The 19,084-nt window shown below is 43.6% G+C and overlaps 1 protein-coding gene across 1 annotated transcript in view; it reads right to left on the minus strand.

Moving 5' to 3' along the window:
- Positions 1–18,260, minus strand: part of SYNPR (synaptoporin) — a 147,978-nt gene extending 129,718 nt beyond the window's left edge. The window contains exons 1-2 of the mRNA XM_028719505.2: positions 17,702–18,260; positions 17,500–17,565 (exon numbers count right to left, since the gene is read on the minus strand). Of these exons, the coding sequence (XP_028575338.1) occupies positions 17,500–17,565; positions 17,702–17,719 (84 nt within the window). The 5' untranslated portion in view covers positions 17,720–18,260. The remainder of the gene's footprint in view (positions 1–17,499; positions 17,566–17,701) is intronic.
- Between the last annotated feature and the right edge of the window lie 824 nt (positions 18,261–19,084).

The following is a 19,084-nucleotide window of genomic DNA, read 5'->3' on the forward strand; positions in this document are numbered from 1 at the left end:
AAGCCCACTGAATGACTGCTGGCCAGGTACTGTCTCTCAGCCTAAGGTTACCGTGGGGATAGAATAGTGAGGGCGAGAAATGCATACAGAACCTTGAGCTCCTTGGAGCAAAAGTGTGATATAAATGTGTTAGCAGAGGGAGTGAAGATAATGACAATAACAACTGCAATGATTGAAATTTCCCCTGAAGAGCTTTAAAGAACCTTTGTTCCTCCTTCAAGTAGTTGTGACGACAGCGAGAACCATGAATGACACCTTCAGCTCCATGTAAACTAATAATGAAACACCTTTCCCTGCCTACTGCCCTTGTTGTTGCAGTGAGTTTTGATGTCCTTTTCCCAGCCTGTAATATTTCAACTGAGTCAGGATAAGAGAAGGGTATCCTGGGAAGGGGCTGCAGTGAGTTGGGGAGAAATGGTGACAGCTGGGGGAGCGGGAAAGGTTTGTGCTTCATTTGCAGATGCAGGTCTCTCTTAACAACGAGCTATCAATTCACTTAAGAAAAATATCATTCATAGTGTGTGGACGGGGATCTACACACTAGATCTCTGGGTGGTTTGCAGTAGATCACCAAGGATTTCTGTCTCCTGATTATTTAACAATAGCAAGAACTCTCCCCATCCCCAGTTAGGTTGTGCAATGAAGAAAGTGGAGTTGGGTGGGAACCAGAAACAGTTTTTTGTGTGGAAGGATTGTTTCAGTTCTAGTACTGGGTGGTGGGGCAGAGATTCCTGGACTGAGATGCTATCAAAGGTGCATTATTCCTTAATTCTAAGTATGGGCTTCCAATCAAAATCTCTATTTTGCACTAGGCCCCAGCTGGGGTTCAATTGCAGTGGGGTTGGTTGGGGGAAGGAGATAAGCTCACCCTTCCATAGTGTATACCACCAGCATATTCAGTCTACATGAATATATGTGTGTGTGTGTGTGTGTGTGTGTGTATGTGTGTGTGTGTGTGCAGGTTTATGCAGATGGGAAATCATTCTAGACAGTGGCGTAGCTAGCTGCTCAGCTGCCACGAGCGGTGCGCCCATCCTGCAGCCAGGGTGGGGCGAGCTGCCCATGGGGGTGGGGTGTGCTGCATGGAGCCTTTCTGCCGCCTCCCCCTCAGCTGTAGGGCGGCTGAGGGAGAGGCGGAGGTCAGACTCAAGTCCCACGCTGCTGTTTCAGGGAGCACAGAGCCTGCAGGCACCCAAGCCAACACGTCCCTCCCAGGAGAGACACGTGGCTCAGGCACGCTGCAGGCCCTATGGTAAGGCCCCTTCCCACACATCCTCTGCCACTTGCATCTTCACTAGAAGGGCTGTGGCCCCTGCAGATGTTATCGGACTCCAAATCCCATTGGACATACTGCCTTGGGCTAAAGGGAGTTGGAATCCAACAGCATTTGGAGGGCCACATATATGGAGAATCATTTGCACATACGGCACCCAACAGAATATCCCTATTTTCAAGTGGAGTAAGCTAATGAACCTAGATCAGGGGAGAAGCCTGCTGCTGCGATTCCCCCTACCCCCATACAATTCATTTCCACATCTGTTAATATCAGCAAAGGAAGGGGTGAAGAATTTTAGGACTCATTGAACCCTCCCCCAGACCACACTCCTCACTGGCCCTGGTTTGCACACTGGATGCTTTTGCTGGAAAATCACAACACATTAACTCATGCAACTTCCTAACATTAATTTCTTGAATATTGTGCTCTCCATTTTGTTATGCATCTGCTGTATGTTTGACGCTTGGACGTGCATTACAGTACTAGGTTTTCATTTCGTTTTCCTATGCCCCCTTTCCTTTCCTTTAACAACCCCTCCTTGTTTTGTTGCTGCTGTACTCTTAAAAGTTTGCACTGTACCGCATAGTTTGTACTGAATTTAGAAAAGTGTAAAAATTTCAACTTAAAAAAAAGAAGAAGATTATGGATTCGCTTCATCTGCAGAAATGCATATTAGTGCTGCAGTTAATACTTAGCAAGTAAAGAAGCGGATTTTGGAAGGACAGAAAACACCGAAAGAAGATTCTTTTGAAATGTAGATGCACAGTGAAGAACTGCTTTAAACCCTTCTCTTAGGTAAACAGGATCTCGAATAAATTTCTTTTGGAAATTTAGAAGGACATTTCTTCCACTTCCCCTCCCCTCCCACCTTCTCTGTACTTTAAGTCTACAATCATGTACTTCAAACTCAGTGTTCTACAGGATTGCCTGCTACATCAGGTATTTCTTCTGCAATAAACATCAGACTGACAGGCCAACAGTTCCACTAGTCTGCAGAGCTGGCCATTTGCTATGTGCAGAACTTCAGGTAATACTTATTTTTATTGAGGGGGAAAGTTGAATACATTTTTTAAAAAAATTAAACATGGGCATCACAGATTTTTCACAGATGTTGCAACACAATTCCACAGTTGGTACTGCATGCCTAATTCAGCATGTCTAGAGAAAGGGAGAGGGGTCCTCTCTACTACACCAAAATGGACATTTTGTTGCAAAACACTTTGTGACCATTTGTACCTGGACTAAAAGAGAAAACCTGAAAAGATGCAGGCTGAAGATGACAAAATCCTTCATCTTGTATAAAATCTTTTGAAAGGCAGGGAATTAGCAGCACAAAAAACATTAGAAAATACATTGCATGCTATTCTTGATATTAATACATTGTTCTAATTAGGAGAAACCTAGCCAGATGGGTGGGGTATAAGTAATATCATCCTCCTCCTCATCATCATCATCATTTCTGCCCTTGCAACAACTCTGAAGAACATAGTTTGTATTTTAGAATCCCTAGAATGGTAGATCTTTAGGCCAGACTTCTCATATCCAAATGGAAATTTCTGTTTCTTATGCTTTGTCTGCTGAAACCTTGGTTACTGGATTCAAATCATAACAACTAATAAATCAGAGCTCATTGGCAGGGCTCTTAACACAGACCTGTAGCAAGATTTCCCATAGACCAAAAGAAGGGAAGGGTTTTGGAGGTTCTAATGTACTTAGAGGATGTGCTCAGTTAAGTCATGGGGCTGGAAAAAACAAACCGTGGAACTCCATGGTGCTCATCCATAAAAGCTGTGGAGTTCACCTTATTATTTCGATATCTTAAATATATTTCTGATTTTTGTCCTTCCTCAAATAATCACAGTGAGTCCCCAGATCAACTTGAGAAGTGGCAGGGATAGATATAGATAGATAGATATAAAATATCTTGGCCTATCAATTGAGACATATAAACTGACACAGTGGCATGCCCTACTTCAAGATATTGACAATGGGCAAACCAAGGTTTGGCCTTGTTTGCAGCATATATTGTTGTCCCCCCTATCACTGACACTGGAATCTGGGAAGAACAAGAAGAGCAAACTTTACATGCATTTGTGAACCCCTTATATCACAACTCTTCATGAGATCCACAGACAACATTCCCCTTCAACAACTCTCTCATGAGATTTTCAAACTGGCAATTTCATAGAATCTGAGAACTGCTGAGTTGGAAGTGACTCTGAGGGTCATCTAGTCTAACCCCCTACAATGCAGGAATGTCAGCTAGATCATACTTGACAGGGTGGCCAATTTGCTGGTTTTGACCTGTCACGCCTTAAAAGTCTAAGGACTGCAATACCTCAAGGACCTACCCAGACCCTGAGATCATCCTCTGAGGCCCTTCTTCATGTGTCCACTCCACAAGAGGTCTAGAGGGTGGCAACATGAGAATGGGCCTTCTTTGCAGTGGCTTCCCGGTCGTGGAATGCTCTCCCTAGGGAGGCTTGTCTGGCGCCTTCATTACATGCCTTTAGGAGCCAGGCAAAAAACCTTCCTCTTAAACCAGGCCTTGGGCTGGTTGACATTCAATGCCCTTTTAAATGTGTTGCGGGAGGAGGAATTATTGGTTGGTTGTTATTCTTGTTTTTACTATTTATTTTGTGGTTTTTATACAGTGGTACCTTGGGTTATAGACGCTTCAGGTTAGGTTACAGACTCCGCTAACCCAGAAATAGTACCTCAGGTTAAGAACTTTGCTTCAGGATGAGAACAGAATTCATACGACAGCGGCGCAGCAGCAGGGGGAGGCCCCATTAGCTAAAGTGGTGCTTCAGGTTAAGAACAGTTTCAGGTTAAGAACGGACCTCTGGAACGAATTAAGTTCTTAACCCGAGGTACCACTGTATTGCAATTTTTTGTTGTGAACTGCCCTGGGATCTGCAGATGAAGGGCAGTATACAAATTTAATAAAAATAATAAAATATATACAGTGGTACCTCAGGTTACATACGCTTCAAGTTACATACTCTTCAGGTTACACACTCCGCAAACCCAGAAATAGTGCTTCAGGTTAAGAACTTTGCTTCAGGATAAGAACAGAAATCGGGCTCCAGCGGCACAGCAGCAGCAGGAGTCCCCATTAGCTAAAGTGGTGCTTCAGGTTAAGAACAGTTTCAGGTTAAGAACAGACCTCTGGAACGAATTAAATACTTAACCTGAGGTACCACTGTACAGTGTAGCCCTATGCCTGTTTACTCAAAATCAAGTCCCATTTTGTTCAACAGGACTTACTCCCAGGCACGTTTGAATATATTTGCAGCTTTAGGTGCTTCAGCCAGGTTGGGTCCATGAGACACATTTGAGTCAAAACAAGTATAAAAGTGATAACAGGAGAGAAGTACCAAAAAGGTTCAAGATGACAGAAATATGCAGACACTTTGCCTTTCCTCTCAGTTGCTTTTGAGCTGGATGTGTAGACAACTGCTAGCAATGTCATGATCAGGGAATAGCTTTATGTACATTCCCTTGATGAACTTTGAATCTGCAAATTCTAAAGGAATAGCTGTGCTCCATCCATTGCTACAAAAAAAAATGTAACAAAGAATCTTCTGGCATTTTAAGTTTAACAAATGTATTGTGGCATAACTTTGGCAGGCTAAAGCCCATGCAAGGTCACATTCTAATGTTGTTAGTCTTCAGGGTGACACAGGACTCGCGTCATTTTTTAAAATTCGTGGGTGCCCTCCAACTTTTCCCACTACAGCATTCTCTTAGTGTGATATAACTCTGCACCCAGTAATGCCAAACAGATCCAAAAGGAAACCTCAAAGGAGATTTTTATTTACTTCTTTGGTCTAGGAAGCCTTTGTATATCCTGAAGCTTCAGCATATGTCCTACATTTAATATAGTTAAGCATGATCTGCATCAACTTCTTCTTAATATTGAAAGGGTTGCAGACAATAGGATAAGCCAGGCACAGCGGGGAGTCTCTGAACAGAAATATCTAAATATTTTCTCATTTCTTCCCTCAAACATTCTGCCTGAGGAAGAAGATTTGGGTCACTGAAAACCTTATACTGTATATATTTTCAACAGTAATTTGTTCAGATAAGAGTCTCATGTGCCTCTCTGTCTTCTTCTTCTATGGGATCAACTCTATGGACTTTGACCAGGAAAAGTGTTTACTGGTTTTATCTGCATTTTTTAATTAAAAAAAAAACTCTTTTAAAGACACCCAAGTTTGTGTCCATCTAACCACCTTGTGATAGCGAATTCCCTAAGTTAATTACATGCAATGTGAAGAAGTACTGAAATGTGAAAAAGCAAGCATACATTCTCAGGCTTTAAACGATGGCAATGTCTCTTGGTGAAACAACACAATGGTAAAAAGATTCAGAGCAGCAGCACCTGATGACTCATCGGCAGCAGAACCCGTTCTCCCTTCACTTTTGTTACAGTACACTATATAAATGCAACGGGTTAGAGACTCAGGTAAGGGCAGCAAATGTTTGTTTACCGCTCTCACCAAGAGACACAGCTGTAAGCCTTCAAAATAAATTGTAGGTTCCACAATGCAGCCCTCTAATAATGGAAAGAGGCAGAGTATACAGAAGAGGAAGCAAGGTCACCTGTTGAGCAAATGTGGGCATTTACCTACATAATTGCAGAAATTAGGGAAATTGAGGCACAGTCCAGTAATCTGCTGGTCAGAACCATTTCCCAGTTATAGTTCCGTTTGATAAATTTTTAAATATTAAAATATTATATCCTGCAGCATTCAAAACTCCCATTGTTCGAGGTGCATTTTGCGACAAGGAATTTCATTAGCGGGAGCAGTTTTGCCTAAGATTTCAGATTAAAACTACAGAGTGGAAGGAAAGGAGGACCATTTCCTGCTTCTCCGCTTCCATCCACTGAAGACTGGAGAAGAGACCCTCTTAAGAATATTAGAGGGCGGGCAGGGGAAGCATGGCTTTGTTTTTGCAGTCTTCAGATGAGGACTAGACCATGTGAAAAATGAACGTAAGATTTTAGCTGCAGTTCATTCATTTTCAGCTTTGTATCTTCTTATTGAAAAGCATGCCTAAACAAAGCAAAAACAAATTAAGCTGATGACAGAACCCCACACCAGCAGATCAAAAAGTTCGGTTACGCTGGAACTTTCTTACTTTGCATGCTACTATAACTGCAGAGATGTGTGAAAGTACATTGGGGCAACAGACAGAAGAGTGGGTTTTGTTATAGCCTGGATGCAGCATAAAGCCTATGTGCCTTATAGGACCTATTGAAAACAGAATTGCTGGAGGGCGGGGGGGGGGGGAGCAGGGCGAGATATATGACTAGAATGTTAGGTAAAAGCATCATATCCTCTCTTTGCTTATTAAGGTTTTCAAACAGGTACTGCTGTCAAATAAGCACTCAAGGAAAGATAGATTTGTAAGCAGCTTCATTTTATGACAACACATGTAAGTATTTTACAGCAGTGCAGAGCAACGTATGCACTCTTTGGCTTACTCAAACATAAACACATACAAACTGAACAAAAGCAGAAGACATTGAGGCTTAGCCACTCCAAGTCAGCATCGGGTGGGCAGGAAATAAGATTGTTCCATTTTATTGAAAAGGTGCATTAAATATACGATAGCAAACACTATAGCTGCTGCTGGTATATCATTTATACCTTCTAAAAAAATGGCTCTCATTGGCTTACAAAACTGCTAAGAATATACATGAACTACTCAAACTCAATTCCCAAATAGGGTAGGGTAATCCATCCCATCAGGGATCACATAGTAAACAGGGTGTCACAGTCCCATTCCTGACGCTGCTTCACAAAAAAAGAATGTAGAAGAATGTAGATTAACACAGTCATGTTTGGCTACAAAATATCAAAGTAATATCAAATATCAAAGTAAGGCTGATTTAACAAATATACTAATATTCTACAAAGAAGTGCTGGGGGGAATCATCAAAAGGAAAACCATATTTTGGCACTACAAACATCTTTGTAAAAACAGTAAGTGCTGCATTTAATCAATTTATTAAAATCGTTATATCCTGCCTTTACTTACATACATACATACATATATATATATATATATATACACACACACACACACACACACACACACACACACACATACATATTTATATACATATATATACATACAAATACACACACACAAACCAAAGTGGAAAACGGTACTCAAGTTAAAAAACAATAGAAGCAGTCCCCAAAGCCCCTCTGGAAATAGCCATGTATTGGCAATACAGTGGGGGGGGAAACATTGATGAAACAGATGTTGATGAGGGGATACAGCTAAGAGGTTCTTGCCTCTAAGTGCCAACCGGCTAAACTCACTGGTGGCGAAGAGGCACAAGGACCTCTGATGTTGTCCTGCATCTACAAGACTAAATACATGTGATGAGATGGTCCTTTCGACATCTAACACAGTAAATAATTTAAGATTAAGCTAGCCCCCTGAATTGGTCTGAAAACAAATATGTACTCAATGAAAACAAAACAGGCCTAGACCTCTGTCTGCCCCACCCAAATGTTGAGTCACTCTCAGAGTGCCACTCTGGACCAGCTAAAGTTTCTGGACATGCTTTTATCCCATTCAATACATACTCAGCCCTAGATGTGATACATTTAATTGCAGAATACAACAAAAATATAGCCCTGAATCTTCTCCAATTTTGTTTTCGTTGTCTGGAATGTTTGCTCTTTCCAACTTACATTGACCCCAAACAGAGCATTTGTGTTCCTAGAATACTGTTTTGCCCTCATTCTCCCATTACTTTTGCTGATGTATGTTGAAAATTGAGGCTTATCAGCTTATCTGAAGACTGCCATGGTAAGGCTCGAAAATAAGTTCCAGCTACAGATTGGGAGATAAATACAGTGCACTAGCATTATCTGTACATTAAAGAGTTTTGCAATTTCTGTCTCAAGATAAATTGAAATGCCTGTTAAGGAGGGCGAGAGGAACAGAAAGAACAGAACGAAAGCAACACTGAAAAGGAAAGATGTTTTCTCCAGATGAAAGGAAACCAAGGATTGATCCACTAACTGCCCTCTGCCTGTTTTGTGTTTGTTTAATGTTTTCTACCAAGACAGCAATTCAAAACAGAAGCTGCATGCCAGTCAGGTTTTGTTCGAGCGGGGAAATAAACTATTTAAAAATTAGTAAAACTGATATTTCAAGGCTTAGGAAGAAAGAGTAACTTCTAAAGAAAACAACGCATTTCTAGGGCTGCCAGCTGATGCACACTTATTTCCAAGTAAAAATTCGCGGGATTGTACTGTAAATAAAAGTTTTTTAAAAAGCAACAAAACTCCACTTTACCAAATGAAATTCACAATCCCTTTTACAAGCAAAAAACCCCAGCTCAAACTAAAGGAATAATACCAATAGCTACTGAAAAAACACATGTTTACCCCAAATCATACGTCTCTTCCTAATCCTGGTGCCAGTGTCCTTATTATTAGTCAGGGCAATTGTGTAAATCAGCATGAAGAATCTATGAGATAATGAGGTGGGGGTCTCACACTTTGCTTCAGAAATGGGGTGTGTGTCTCATTGTCCTGCTACCAACTTTTGCCACACCTGTGTAGCTTGCTTGTCTGCTACACTTACTTTGCACACAAGTGAATTCTGTGTGTCTTTGGCTTATAGCAGCTTTGGGGCATGTTCATGCACCATGATAAAAAGACACACGACAAGCACAGACTTGAACAACACCCGGCTGAGTCACATTTCTTTTTTTAAATTTTGGTCCCACTGTCCACCAGAGATTCATGTGATGGGGAAATAATCACTGCTATGTCATATGGTGTACTCTGTTTACACAGCCAGGACCCATTCAAAACATTTGTCTTCTCATGCATATATTTCGTATTTATTTATTTTTTCAATCTTTAAAACTTTTTTTTTAAAGAACCCCTTGAAGGGGCTTACATAAACAGTGCAATATACAAACAATAGAAACCAGATTCACAAAACAACTCATATCTCTTCCCAAGCAGCCTCAAAAACCGCAACTGAATGCACAGAAAAAGAAACAACCCTAATATAATGAGGAGAGAAATGTCCTTCAGTTGAAGTCCATTCTAAACAGCTACATTTTAACCAAATGCTGAAAATCATAAAGTACAGTATCAGGTTTTGGTGAATCTAGAATCACAGAACCGTAAAGCTGGAAGGGACCACAAGGATCATCTAGTCCAATGCCCTGTAACACAGGAATCTTTTGCCCAATGTGGGCCTCAAACTCACAACCCTGAGATTAAGAGTCTCATCTCACCCAGAAAGGTGTTCCATAGGATAGGTGTTGCCACCCAAAGAACACACCAAAACCCTGTTCCTTGTTGCCAAGGAGAACAAGTCAGGGCCTCAAATGATAAATTGAGCAAATGGAAGAAGTCAGTCCTTATGGTTCCCAAGTCATTTAGTGTCAGGGAAGAGCCAGAACGTGCTGCTTCGTCAGTAGCAGGGGAGGGTTCTGAGCAGGAACTGTTAGAAGAGGAAGACAGGGAAATGAGGCATGAAGCAGAACAGGGGGCGGAGAGTAGGTAAGCGGAGCAGGGGGTCAGAGATGGTGAAGAGCCCTATAACCCACCAGAGCCGGGAGAAGGAAGTTCAGGCTCAGAAAGGGGGGGAGCATTCACATCAGCACAGGCAAGGAGAGAAATGAAACGTAAAGATCATAGACGTCTTGTGAGATTTCCACGCCTACTTTGTTGGTGCCGAATCGAAAGAAGCCACTCCCCGAATCTGACTCGACAGGTTCGGACACATGATTTTGAACTGTAGCTGTTCTTTTGTATATATGTAATAAAGACTGTAAATATCATGCTGAGTGTACTGGAGTGTTACTGCGAAGAGGTGACACCACCTTGACATTTAGGCACTTAAAGGGAAAAGCTAGGATCTTGAATTGAGTCTGGGAACAAGCTGGCGCACAGAGTGGATCAAAGAAAATGGAATAATATGTTATGCTCACCTCATTCCAGTCAAGACCCTGGCAACAGCATTTTACACTAATGGCAGGTGCTTTTAAACCTTTTACAAGGGAAGCCCTATCTAGAACGCATTACAGTAGTCTAACCTAGAGGTACCTAGGGCATGAGTGAGTATGGCAAGGTCCTTTCATCAGGTAAGACTGTAGGTGATGTACCAGTTGAAGTCATGAAAAGATGCTCCTCTAAACCTGCACATTCAGCAGCAACACCATGTCAAGGAGCACCTCCAAACTATAGGCTTGGACTTTTAGAAGGAATGCAACTACATTCAAGGCAGGCTGCACTCCTAAACCTGAATTGGGTGGCCCATCCACCACAAGTACTTCTGTCTTTTCTGAATTGAGTTTTAGCTTGTTATACCCCAGCAATAGTCCAGGGTTTCCATTTTCTCCCTAGGATCATATGTGTAAAAAAAAGATAGAGCTGGATATCATCAGCATATTGATGAAGCCACCCCCTAAATCTTCTGCTGCCTTCTTCCAGTGATACGCTATAGATGTAAAACAGTATAGGAGACAAGATGGAACCACACAGAATCCTGTAGGCCACTAGGTGTCCTTGTGGTCAGGACTAAATGGTGGCAGTTCCATACCACAATCCTAATACCCATCCCCATAAGGTTACCCAGAAGAACCTTGTTCACTGTTGTCAAATGCCGCTGAGAAGTTGAAAAGAAGAATCAAGATGGTCACACGCACCAACAATCTCCCTTTCAAGTCATCCAGTGGGTCAACAAAGGCAGTTTCAGTCCCCAAACCAGTCCAAAGGCCAGATGAGAAAGAATCTAAGTAATCAATTCCATTCAAGAATCTCTGGAGCTGTGCCACCACCACCCACACACTCCCCTTGCTCCCCCGAAACCCAAAATGTGTTGGATCAGGTGATAGCTGTTTAACTCAGAAGAATTCAGTGATTCCCACCACTCGACAGAGCTCCCGTAATGCAACAAAGAGGTGCTGGAACTCACGAGACTCTCTCTCTGGCCAGACTGATTTCAATTAAGTCCCTCATCACATGGGGGAATTCCACTGCACAACACTGAACAGATGCGATGGTGATAGAAAACAGTAACTTCTTGGCCACCATCATAGAATTAACAGGAAAATGGCCTTTAAGATGTGCTCAGTTGAGTTTGCTGTGAGTCTTCTTCCACTGTGGTCCTAGTTGCCTTCCTACTTGCAAGATTAGCCCCAGTATTGTAACCTGGTAAAGCACAAAACCTTATGAATGCCATCTGAGAGAAGAGGACACTTCGAAGTGATTGCACTGACCATCCATTAATTAAGTAATCTATCAAGAGTCGCCCTCCCTTTCCATGTAAATGTTACCAATTGTTATTCCCATGACAATCCAGGTTGAGTGGTCTCCGAATAGGCTGCGTGGGACAGCTGGGTACAGCCTTGGATGTAAAGGGAGGAAAGAGATAGAACTTCCTGAACCACAAGAACACAGTCTGTGAATAATGCTCCTCTTACTTGTTGCTGCTGTTGTTTTATTACCTGTCGTTCATATGAAAGTGCCAGGGAGGGTTACAACAGTTAAAACACAACGCTATGAAAAGCTTAACACAATTTACTGAAACAGTCAAACTCAAACCATCATGACACCACTCTGGTCACCAAAGGATGAATATTCAAACATTATGAATATGTGAGATCACTTCAGGATTTACACCTTGCTGCTGGCAGCGAGATACACTGTCTGCAGCACAGTAACTCAAGGGTAGCCATCCCAGCTACTTCCAGATATTTGATGGACTCCAACTCCCATCAGCCTCAGCCAGTATAGCTAATGGTCAGGGATGATGGGAGTTGGAGTCCAACAAACATCAGGAGAGCACCATGTGGGCTACCCCTTGTAGTAACGGAATTGTTCTGAGATGCAGGCCTTCTTGAGACACTACAGGAAACATAGTACTGTAGTTCAACATACTATTGAAAAGATGTCAAAACTGAGAACTTTATTAGACACTCCAGTATCAAGTCTCCTTGCATGAAAAACAGTGAACACTTCAAATCTTTGCATGGTAGCATCAGCCAAGAACACACCACTATTAGTAAGAGTAGTTAAAAACAGATTGATTCCATTGCAATCAGCACTTTATTTATTTTAAGAGGGAGAGAAACTGGTCATATTGCATGCCATTAAACACAGGAAACAGCTGTAAATCTGGTGATTAAGGGGGCATAATTGGACTGTTCTGAGCATATGTGTCAATGGATGCAAACTGGCGTAGAATTTGCCACAACAAAAACAAAATGAGCAGAAGGTTGCTGTTTCCTATTTTAGGTTTTAAATGACAATTCATATGAAGCATTAAGTGCAAGAAAAGGAGATGTGAGATTTTAAACCTATTATGTGGCAAGGATGATTGTGTGACCCTAAGTGTTTCCTTTTTTTTAGTTCCACTATGTTCAGATGAATACACACACTGGCCAGTGTGCTTAGGTTTGCTGCAAAAGTGACAAAGAGTCCTATAGAACTTTAAAGATGCACAAATTTATTTATTTATTTATTTATTTGCAAATTTATTACAGCATAAGCTTTCACGGATTACAGTCCAGTTTATCAGATGCATGAAGTGCTATCCTGAGTTGGTTGGTATATATTCAGGTATACAGTATGTATACCTGCAACTCACAGCACTTCCTGCATTTTATGGGGTAAACTTTGATCCACAAAAGGCGTAAGATATTTGTTAGCCTTTAAGAAACCAGAATGGAATCAACATCAATGGAAGATATCTAAATCGTCTATGATGTGCAGAAGATATAGTTGCAATAGCCAAAGGTCAACAAGAACTATAAAAAAAATGTTGGAAGAACTAAATGAAGTATCAAAAAAGGTAGGATTGAAGATGAACCTAAAGGTAAAGGGACCCCTGACCATTAGGTCTAGTTGTGACTGACTCTGGGGTTGCGGCGCTCATCTCGCTTTATTGGCCGAGGGAGCCGGCGTACAGCTTCCAGGTCATGTGGCCAGCATGACTAAGCCGCTTCTGGCAAACCAGAGCAGTGCACGGAAACACCGTTTACCTTCCTGCCGGAGCGGTACCTATTTAACTACTTGCACTTTGACGTGCTTTTGAACTGCTAGGTTGGCAGGAGCAGGGACCGAACAACGGGAGCTCACCCCGTCGCGGGGATTCGAACCGCCGACCTTCTGATCGGCAAGCCCTAGGCTCTGTGGTTTAACCCACAGCCAAGACTAAAATAATTTATTAATTGTGATGTGTTTTGGAGAGAAGATTTGGACCATGACACAGAGAGACATGAACAGCTTAAGAATAACACAATGTACCATGGAACATTCAATGTCAGGAATGTAAAAGACAGAAAAGCTAGTAACTGGATATGACAGAGACCAGAAGTTATGGGTGGAGTGGTGAAGGCCATGAAGTTGAAGTTGGACATAATGCAGGACATGTGACAAGAGGCAATTTAGGCCAATGGAATAAAGCAGGGTTAGCATGGAAAGCCTACAATTTCAAAAGACCACGGGGGAACCACTTATGCAACAGGAGGATGATCTGAAACTAACAGCAAGCCTTATGTGGATGCAAGAAGCAAACAGCAGAAAGCAATGGAGAGAACTTGAAGAGGCATATATCCAAATATGGATGTGAGATGCTGGGGAAAAACAAAACAAGAAGATGCCACAAAACTCTTTGGATCCCCCCCCCCTTTTGCCAGGAGAATAATGTGGTTACATCTTTGGAACTAGGTTTGAGGCTGAATCAAGCTGAGTTTTGTCATTGCCTGGTTATCACTAGAAAATTAGTCAATAAAAAGGGCATTTAAGAAAACAGAAATCACTGTGCTTTAGTAGCTTTATCATAAACTGCTCTAGGAAATCAGCAACATATCAGTTTGGAAGAAAAATGAATTATAATGTTTCACTTTCCTACCTAAAAGTCATAATTTTGAAGAATTTTCCGTAAGATCAAAATCTGTCCAAGGGGACAGACTATTGGGTGAGAGTCAAGCTACATAATCAGCCTACACAAGTCTGAACAACTCTGTGATGGATACTTGATGCCAATGATGGATACTTGATGCCAATGATGCTATTAATTGTAGAAAGCTCCTCTAAAACTAATGTGGCTGAAAAGACTAAAGAGTCAAAATCCATAGCACCATAAAGCCCTGACTGCTGCCTTCTTGCATTGGTGTCTCTTCCAACTCTACAGTTCTACGATTCCTTAAGCCAAGCTCTTTGTGGGTCAGCAATCCACCCCATAAGCACCCTCATGGAGTCATGCTGTCCAGTCCCTGAAGTGTTTTACACCTCTGGCTCAAAGCTCAAAAGATCTGTAGGTTTGACTTGGCAGAAGGAAGTGTACATGGTGCAATCCTCGTATTAAGCTGATAGCAGTCTCTGGATAGCATTCTTTGTATCTTCCTTTGAATGCTCCATACATTTCTGCTTTGACTTTGCTGAAAAAAGGGGGGCAACAGAAGAACCTTGAGGACTTCTCTTCAAAGTCTGAGTAGTCTCTTCCATCCTGCCACAATGCCTCACCCTTCCCTTAAAAGGCCCCAGTTCAAGTTTCATTGCAGAGTTCAGGAAGCACAGAGGATGGTATGCATATAAACAATGGCCCATAGATATTGTGGCTTTCGTATAAAACAAAATGATATACTGGTCATATGACAGAAAGCGTCAAGCTTCTTCTAACTGACTCTAAGACAATCATAGATAGTCACAACTAGATTCTTTCTGCCCTGCCTAGACAATGTGAAATTCCATACACATAATCCAAAAATCTTCAGCAGACATAGGTGACCTAATGTATCATGGTTTGCTATAAAATGAATACAGATCCAACCACATGCGCTGCAGAGACAGACAGGCAGGCAGACACATGATATAGCAACACAATTAAATTATGGACAGAAAGCAAAAGCTCCATTTCCATGCCTAACTTGTCCTTCAATGTATTTCACTGTGATTGTCTAGCTGGATGATAAGATGCACGAAACAAGCACATCATCATCATTAGGCTCCAGTTGCAACACTGTTTGGAACCAAAGTATGCAGAATTTCCTGGCCTAGCCAGTTTTCTACACCAACAACTGGTTTTCTGAAGCAAGCCTTCAACACCAGCTAGATTCCCTGCTCCCTGAGTTGTTGTTCTTTTTTTGCTCTGCTTTGGGTGTTCTTCAGACTTTGGATAGGCCACATGACTTCATCCTTTCAGCTTCTGCCCCATCCTTGAAATAGAGATACTGTAATAACTATTAAAATACAGTATTCACAGGCAAAGATACAAACTGCCAGCATTTAGCCCAGCAACATACATTTCCTTCAAACAACATTTCCGTGTAGAAAAGGTAGGCTCAAAGCATATAATTCATGCCCAACAGGCATTCCCATCAACTGATGAACTGTTTCTATGGCACACTTCATTTAGCAGTGAAGACTGTTCCTACAGAGCATTTAATTAGCAGCTAAAACTTTTTATTAAAAGCTTTCTTATGCATTCCACAAACATAAAATGAATTTATGCACAAGAAGCAATGGGGTGGGGAATAATAATAGATTGGCAGCACTCCCCTCATTGTTTACACATTTCCGTAGGAAAGAGTTAGATATAAAACTATTCTAAGTTTCACACAACCATGTGTAAAGCAAACTACTTGGCTAGGGAAAACCTATGGGGAAATATGGGCATACGTGCATATGCAAGCATACTTAACATTGGACTCACACAGAAGAAAAGAATCACAAAAAAATGCTTCTTCAAAGGGCTTGTGTATGTCAACACAAACGTCAGATGTGTGTACTAAACGTCAGACGAATGTACAAGTTCATAATATGTGTGAATCAAAACACACACCCCACACACTCATATATATATATATATTACATAATTTGCTAGCCATTCAACATTAGAGGGGATGTGATTAATCTTCCACGACAGGCTCTGAACTTTCCGTTCAGATGGGTTCTTCCTCTTCCTTCAGACCTACTGGCAATGGATGTCATTTGACCTGCAGATTTCACTCCGAATAAGGATCAGAGAAACAAACACTGACATTATTCCGCTAACCAATTATCTGCCTCAATTTACTGCTCAAGCCCAGAGACTAGTTTGCTAAATGCATAACAACTAGAGGGGGTGGTGGGGGGAGAAATGTTTGATAAAAGGAGGGGGAAATATCGTCAGTTCTTTCGTTTTGCACTTAAATGAGCAGAGTGGATGAAGCCAAAGGAAGCCAGGCACAAAGCAAACAAATTTGAGTTTGGGGAGGTGGAGGTGGAGGGGGCTGGGATCTAAAGTACCATTCATCTGGGCTGGTTCAAAAAGTGGGGAAGGAGAAGCCAGGCCTTCTCAAGGGTTTTTGTGGGGAGGCCAAATAGGCTCCTTGGAAAGGGGTAGTAGATAACGAACAACAGGGATAGAGAGAAGCTTTTGAACCATTTTGCCTGCCCTTATTTTCCCTCATCCTCTTTCCTTTCCCCAGCAGGTTGCTAGGAGGAACATGTGCCTCTACTCCATCCTGTGTTTACACTTTGGGAAACTCTCACTGCCCTATCTCCCTCCCCAATTTCCTATCCTGGGGAAGGAAAGGCAGCAAGACTGTGTCTTTCTCCACCTCCCCGCACTTAACCCCAAATCCAATTCTTCACCCTACTTCTTCTTCCTCCTCAAGAGACTTACAATCCTAGCCAGGCTTCACCAGAACCTTGAAGGGGGTGGGAGGGAGGGGAAGGGAGGAGGAGAAGGAAACACACCTGTTTCATCACGCCAGAAGAAGTGAATGCAAAACAGAGAGGGCTATTATTCCCTAAATAGAAAACAAGCACTTAGCAACCTTTCTAGGTGGACTTGAATGCCAGAACCCTCTTAAAAATCAACTAAAAAATGCACTCCTCTCTCTACCTCAGAAGGGGAAGAAAAACCTGGTGCTGGGTTTTCCTGCTCCCACCCTCGAAAGGAAAAGCAGTTGGTGGAGATCCAGAGGGGTTTGGATTTACAAGACCCCCCCCCCCAAAAAAGGGACACCCTTCCCATAATCAGCAGAGGGTCAAGAAGTCATCGAAACCACTGTCTTGAGACCAAGGGGAGTCTAGCCATTCCCTTCAACGCCAGGCACAGCTTCCCCCCAGCCGACCCAGGCACCCCTCACTCACAGATATCCAGCCCCACACAAGCCCAAACACCACCCCTTCCGCTCGCTCGCTCGCCCTCTTCCAGCTGGCAGTCCGACTTACCCACTCCAGCACCCTCAGGAAAGCCAGGGGCTCCTTCAGCGCCCGGAAGGTTCCCTTGGAGGCGAGCTGGTGGGGGGGGGGGGAGAGAAAAGCCAGTGAGGGCAGAGTCAGGGCAGGGTAGGGATGCCAACCCCCGCGGCGAAGCCTCCCGGCGCGCGCGCTTTCCCCTGCCTCCCTCCCTCCCTCCCTCAGGCGCCCTTACCTGGTTAACGGGTTCCATCCCTGCCCGGCTTTTGGCGCGCAAACTTCAGCTTCCCCGGAGGAGGCGGCGTCCAGGTGCAAGGAGCGCCCTGGAGAGACTCTAGGCGGCTTGCCCGCGCCGAGCAAGGCAGCCGAGGAGCCCGGGTTGGAGCGAGCGAGGCGGGCGGGGGGGAAAAACCCAGAAGAGCTGAGCTCCCAGCGAACATCCACGCCCGAGCCGAGCGCGCTGGGCGGAGGGAAGGAGAGGAGAAGGAGGAGGGGGTGGGCTGCCCGGGCTCGCCGCTCTGCCGCGCTCTAGTCGCCTGAAGAAGCGAGTGCGAGGTGGCCGGGCCGCTGCTTGAGAGAGGAGGGGACGCTTCAGCCGCTCGCTTCGCCTTCTCACGGGCTGAGCGCTTCTCCCCTCACAAACCTCTGGACGGTGCTGGCGCGCTTCCTCCGCATGTCGAAGCGGAGGCAGAAATAAGAACAGGAGGAGGACTTTTTGAAGAGAGGGGACGCGCTGCCACTCCGGCGCGTTTTTTCCCGCGCAGCGTCCCTGCGAATAGCGGCGCGCTCGCCTCAGTCGGCGTCTTCCCGCCGAGGGAAGAGCTGCGCCCTCCCTCTCGCGCGCGATGGGGGACTCGTAGCCCGATCCTTCGTCTCCTTAGAAGCCGGCTTATACCGAGTCAGAGCACTGGCCCGTCTAGCTCAGTAATGCCTACACTGACTGGCAGCGGCTGTCTAGGTTTTATCGCGCAAGTCTCCTAGCCCTACCTGGAGAGGCCTGGGATTGAACCCGGGACCTTTTGCTTGCAAGGCGGACCCTCTACCACTAAGCTATGGCCCTTCCCCTCTTACTTGGGAGTAAGCCCCAGTGAACGCAATGGAGGGGTGACAGCACAGGCCGTGAGTGCAAGTGGCATAAGCAAAAATAAACCCCTGCCTCCAAGGAGTTTACAGTCTGAAATAAGCAATGGGGGAAAGCAATAGAGGGAGCAGTGGATGCAGATAATACTTGTTTACTACACCGTGTATGCGGTTTAGCCCTGTCTCTGTGTATGTATTTTTCTCTCAGTTAAGCTAAATTAGATTTCTTTCCAGCATATATGTGCTAGGTTTGTACACATCCTCAGCAAATGTGCAGTGCAATCCTAACCATGCCTACCATGAGAAGCAGGTCTTACTGAATTCAGCAGGGCTTGCACCTGAGTAAATGGGGTTGTCTCCTTAATCTAGGAGTGGGCGCCATTCATTGATCACCAATGGGGATTTGCTTCCCATGCAGAGGACTAGGCTGAATAAGGAAGTGGGTGGAAAGCAAGCCAAAGAGATAACTAAAGCCAAGTCGTCTGAGGGTTTTATGGCTGCAATGATGTGCTACTCTTTGGACTGGCAGAGATCAGCA

This window comes from Podarcis muralis, chromosome 2, assembly GCF_964188315.1.
Source record: "Podarcis muralis chromosome 2, rPodMur119.hap1.1, whole genome shotgun sequence".
Classification (NCBI taxonomy): domain Eukaryota; kingdom Metazoa; phylum Chordata; class Lepidosauria; order Squamata; family Lacertidae; genus Podarcis; species Podarcis muralis.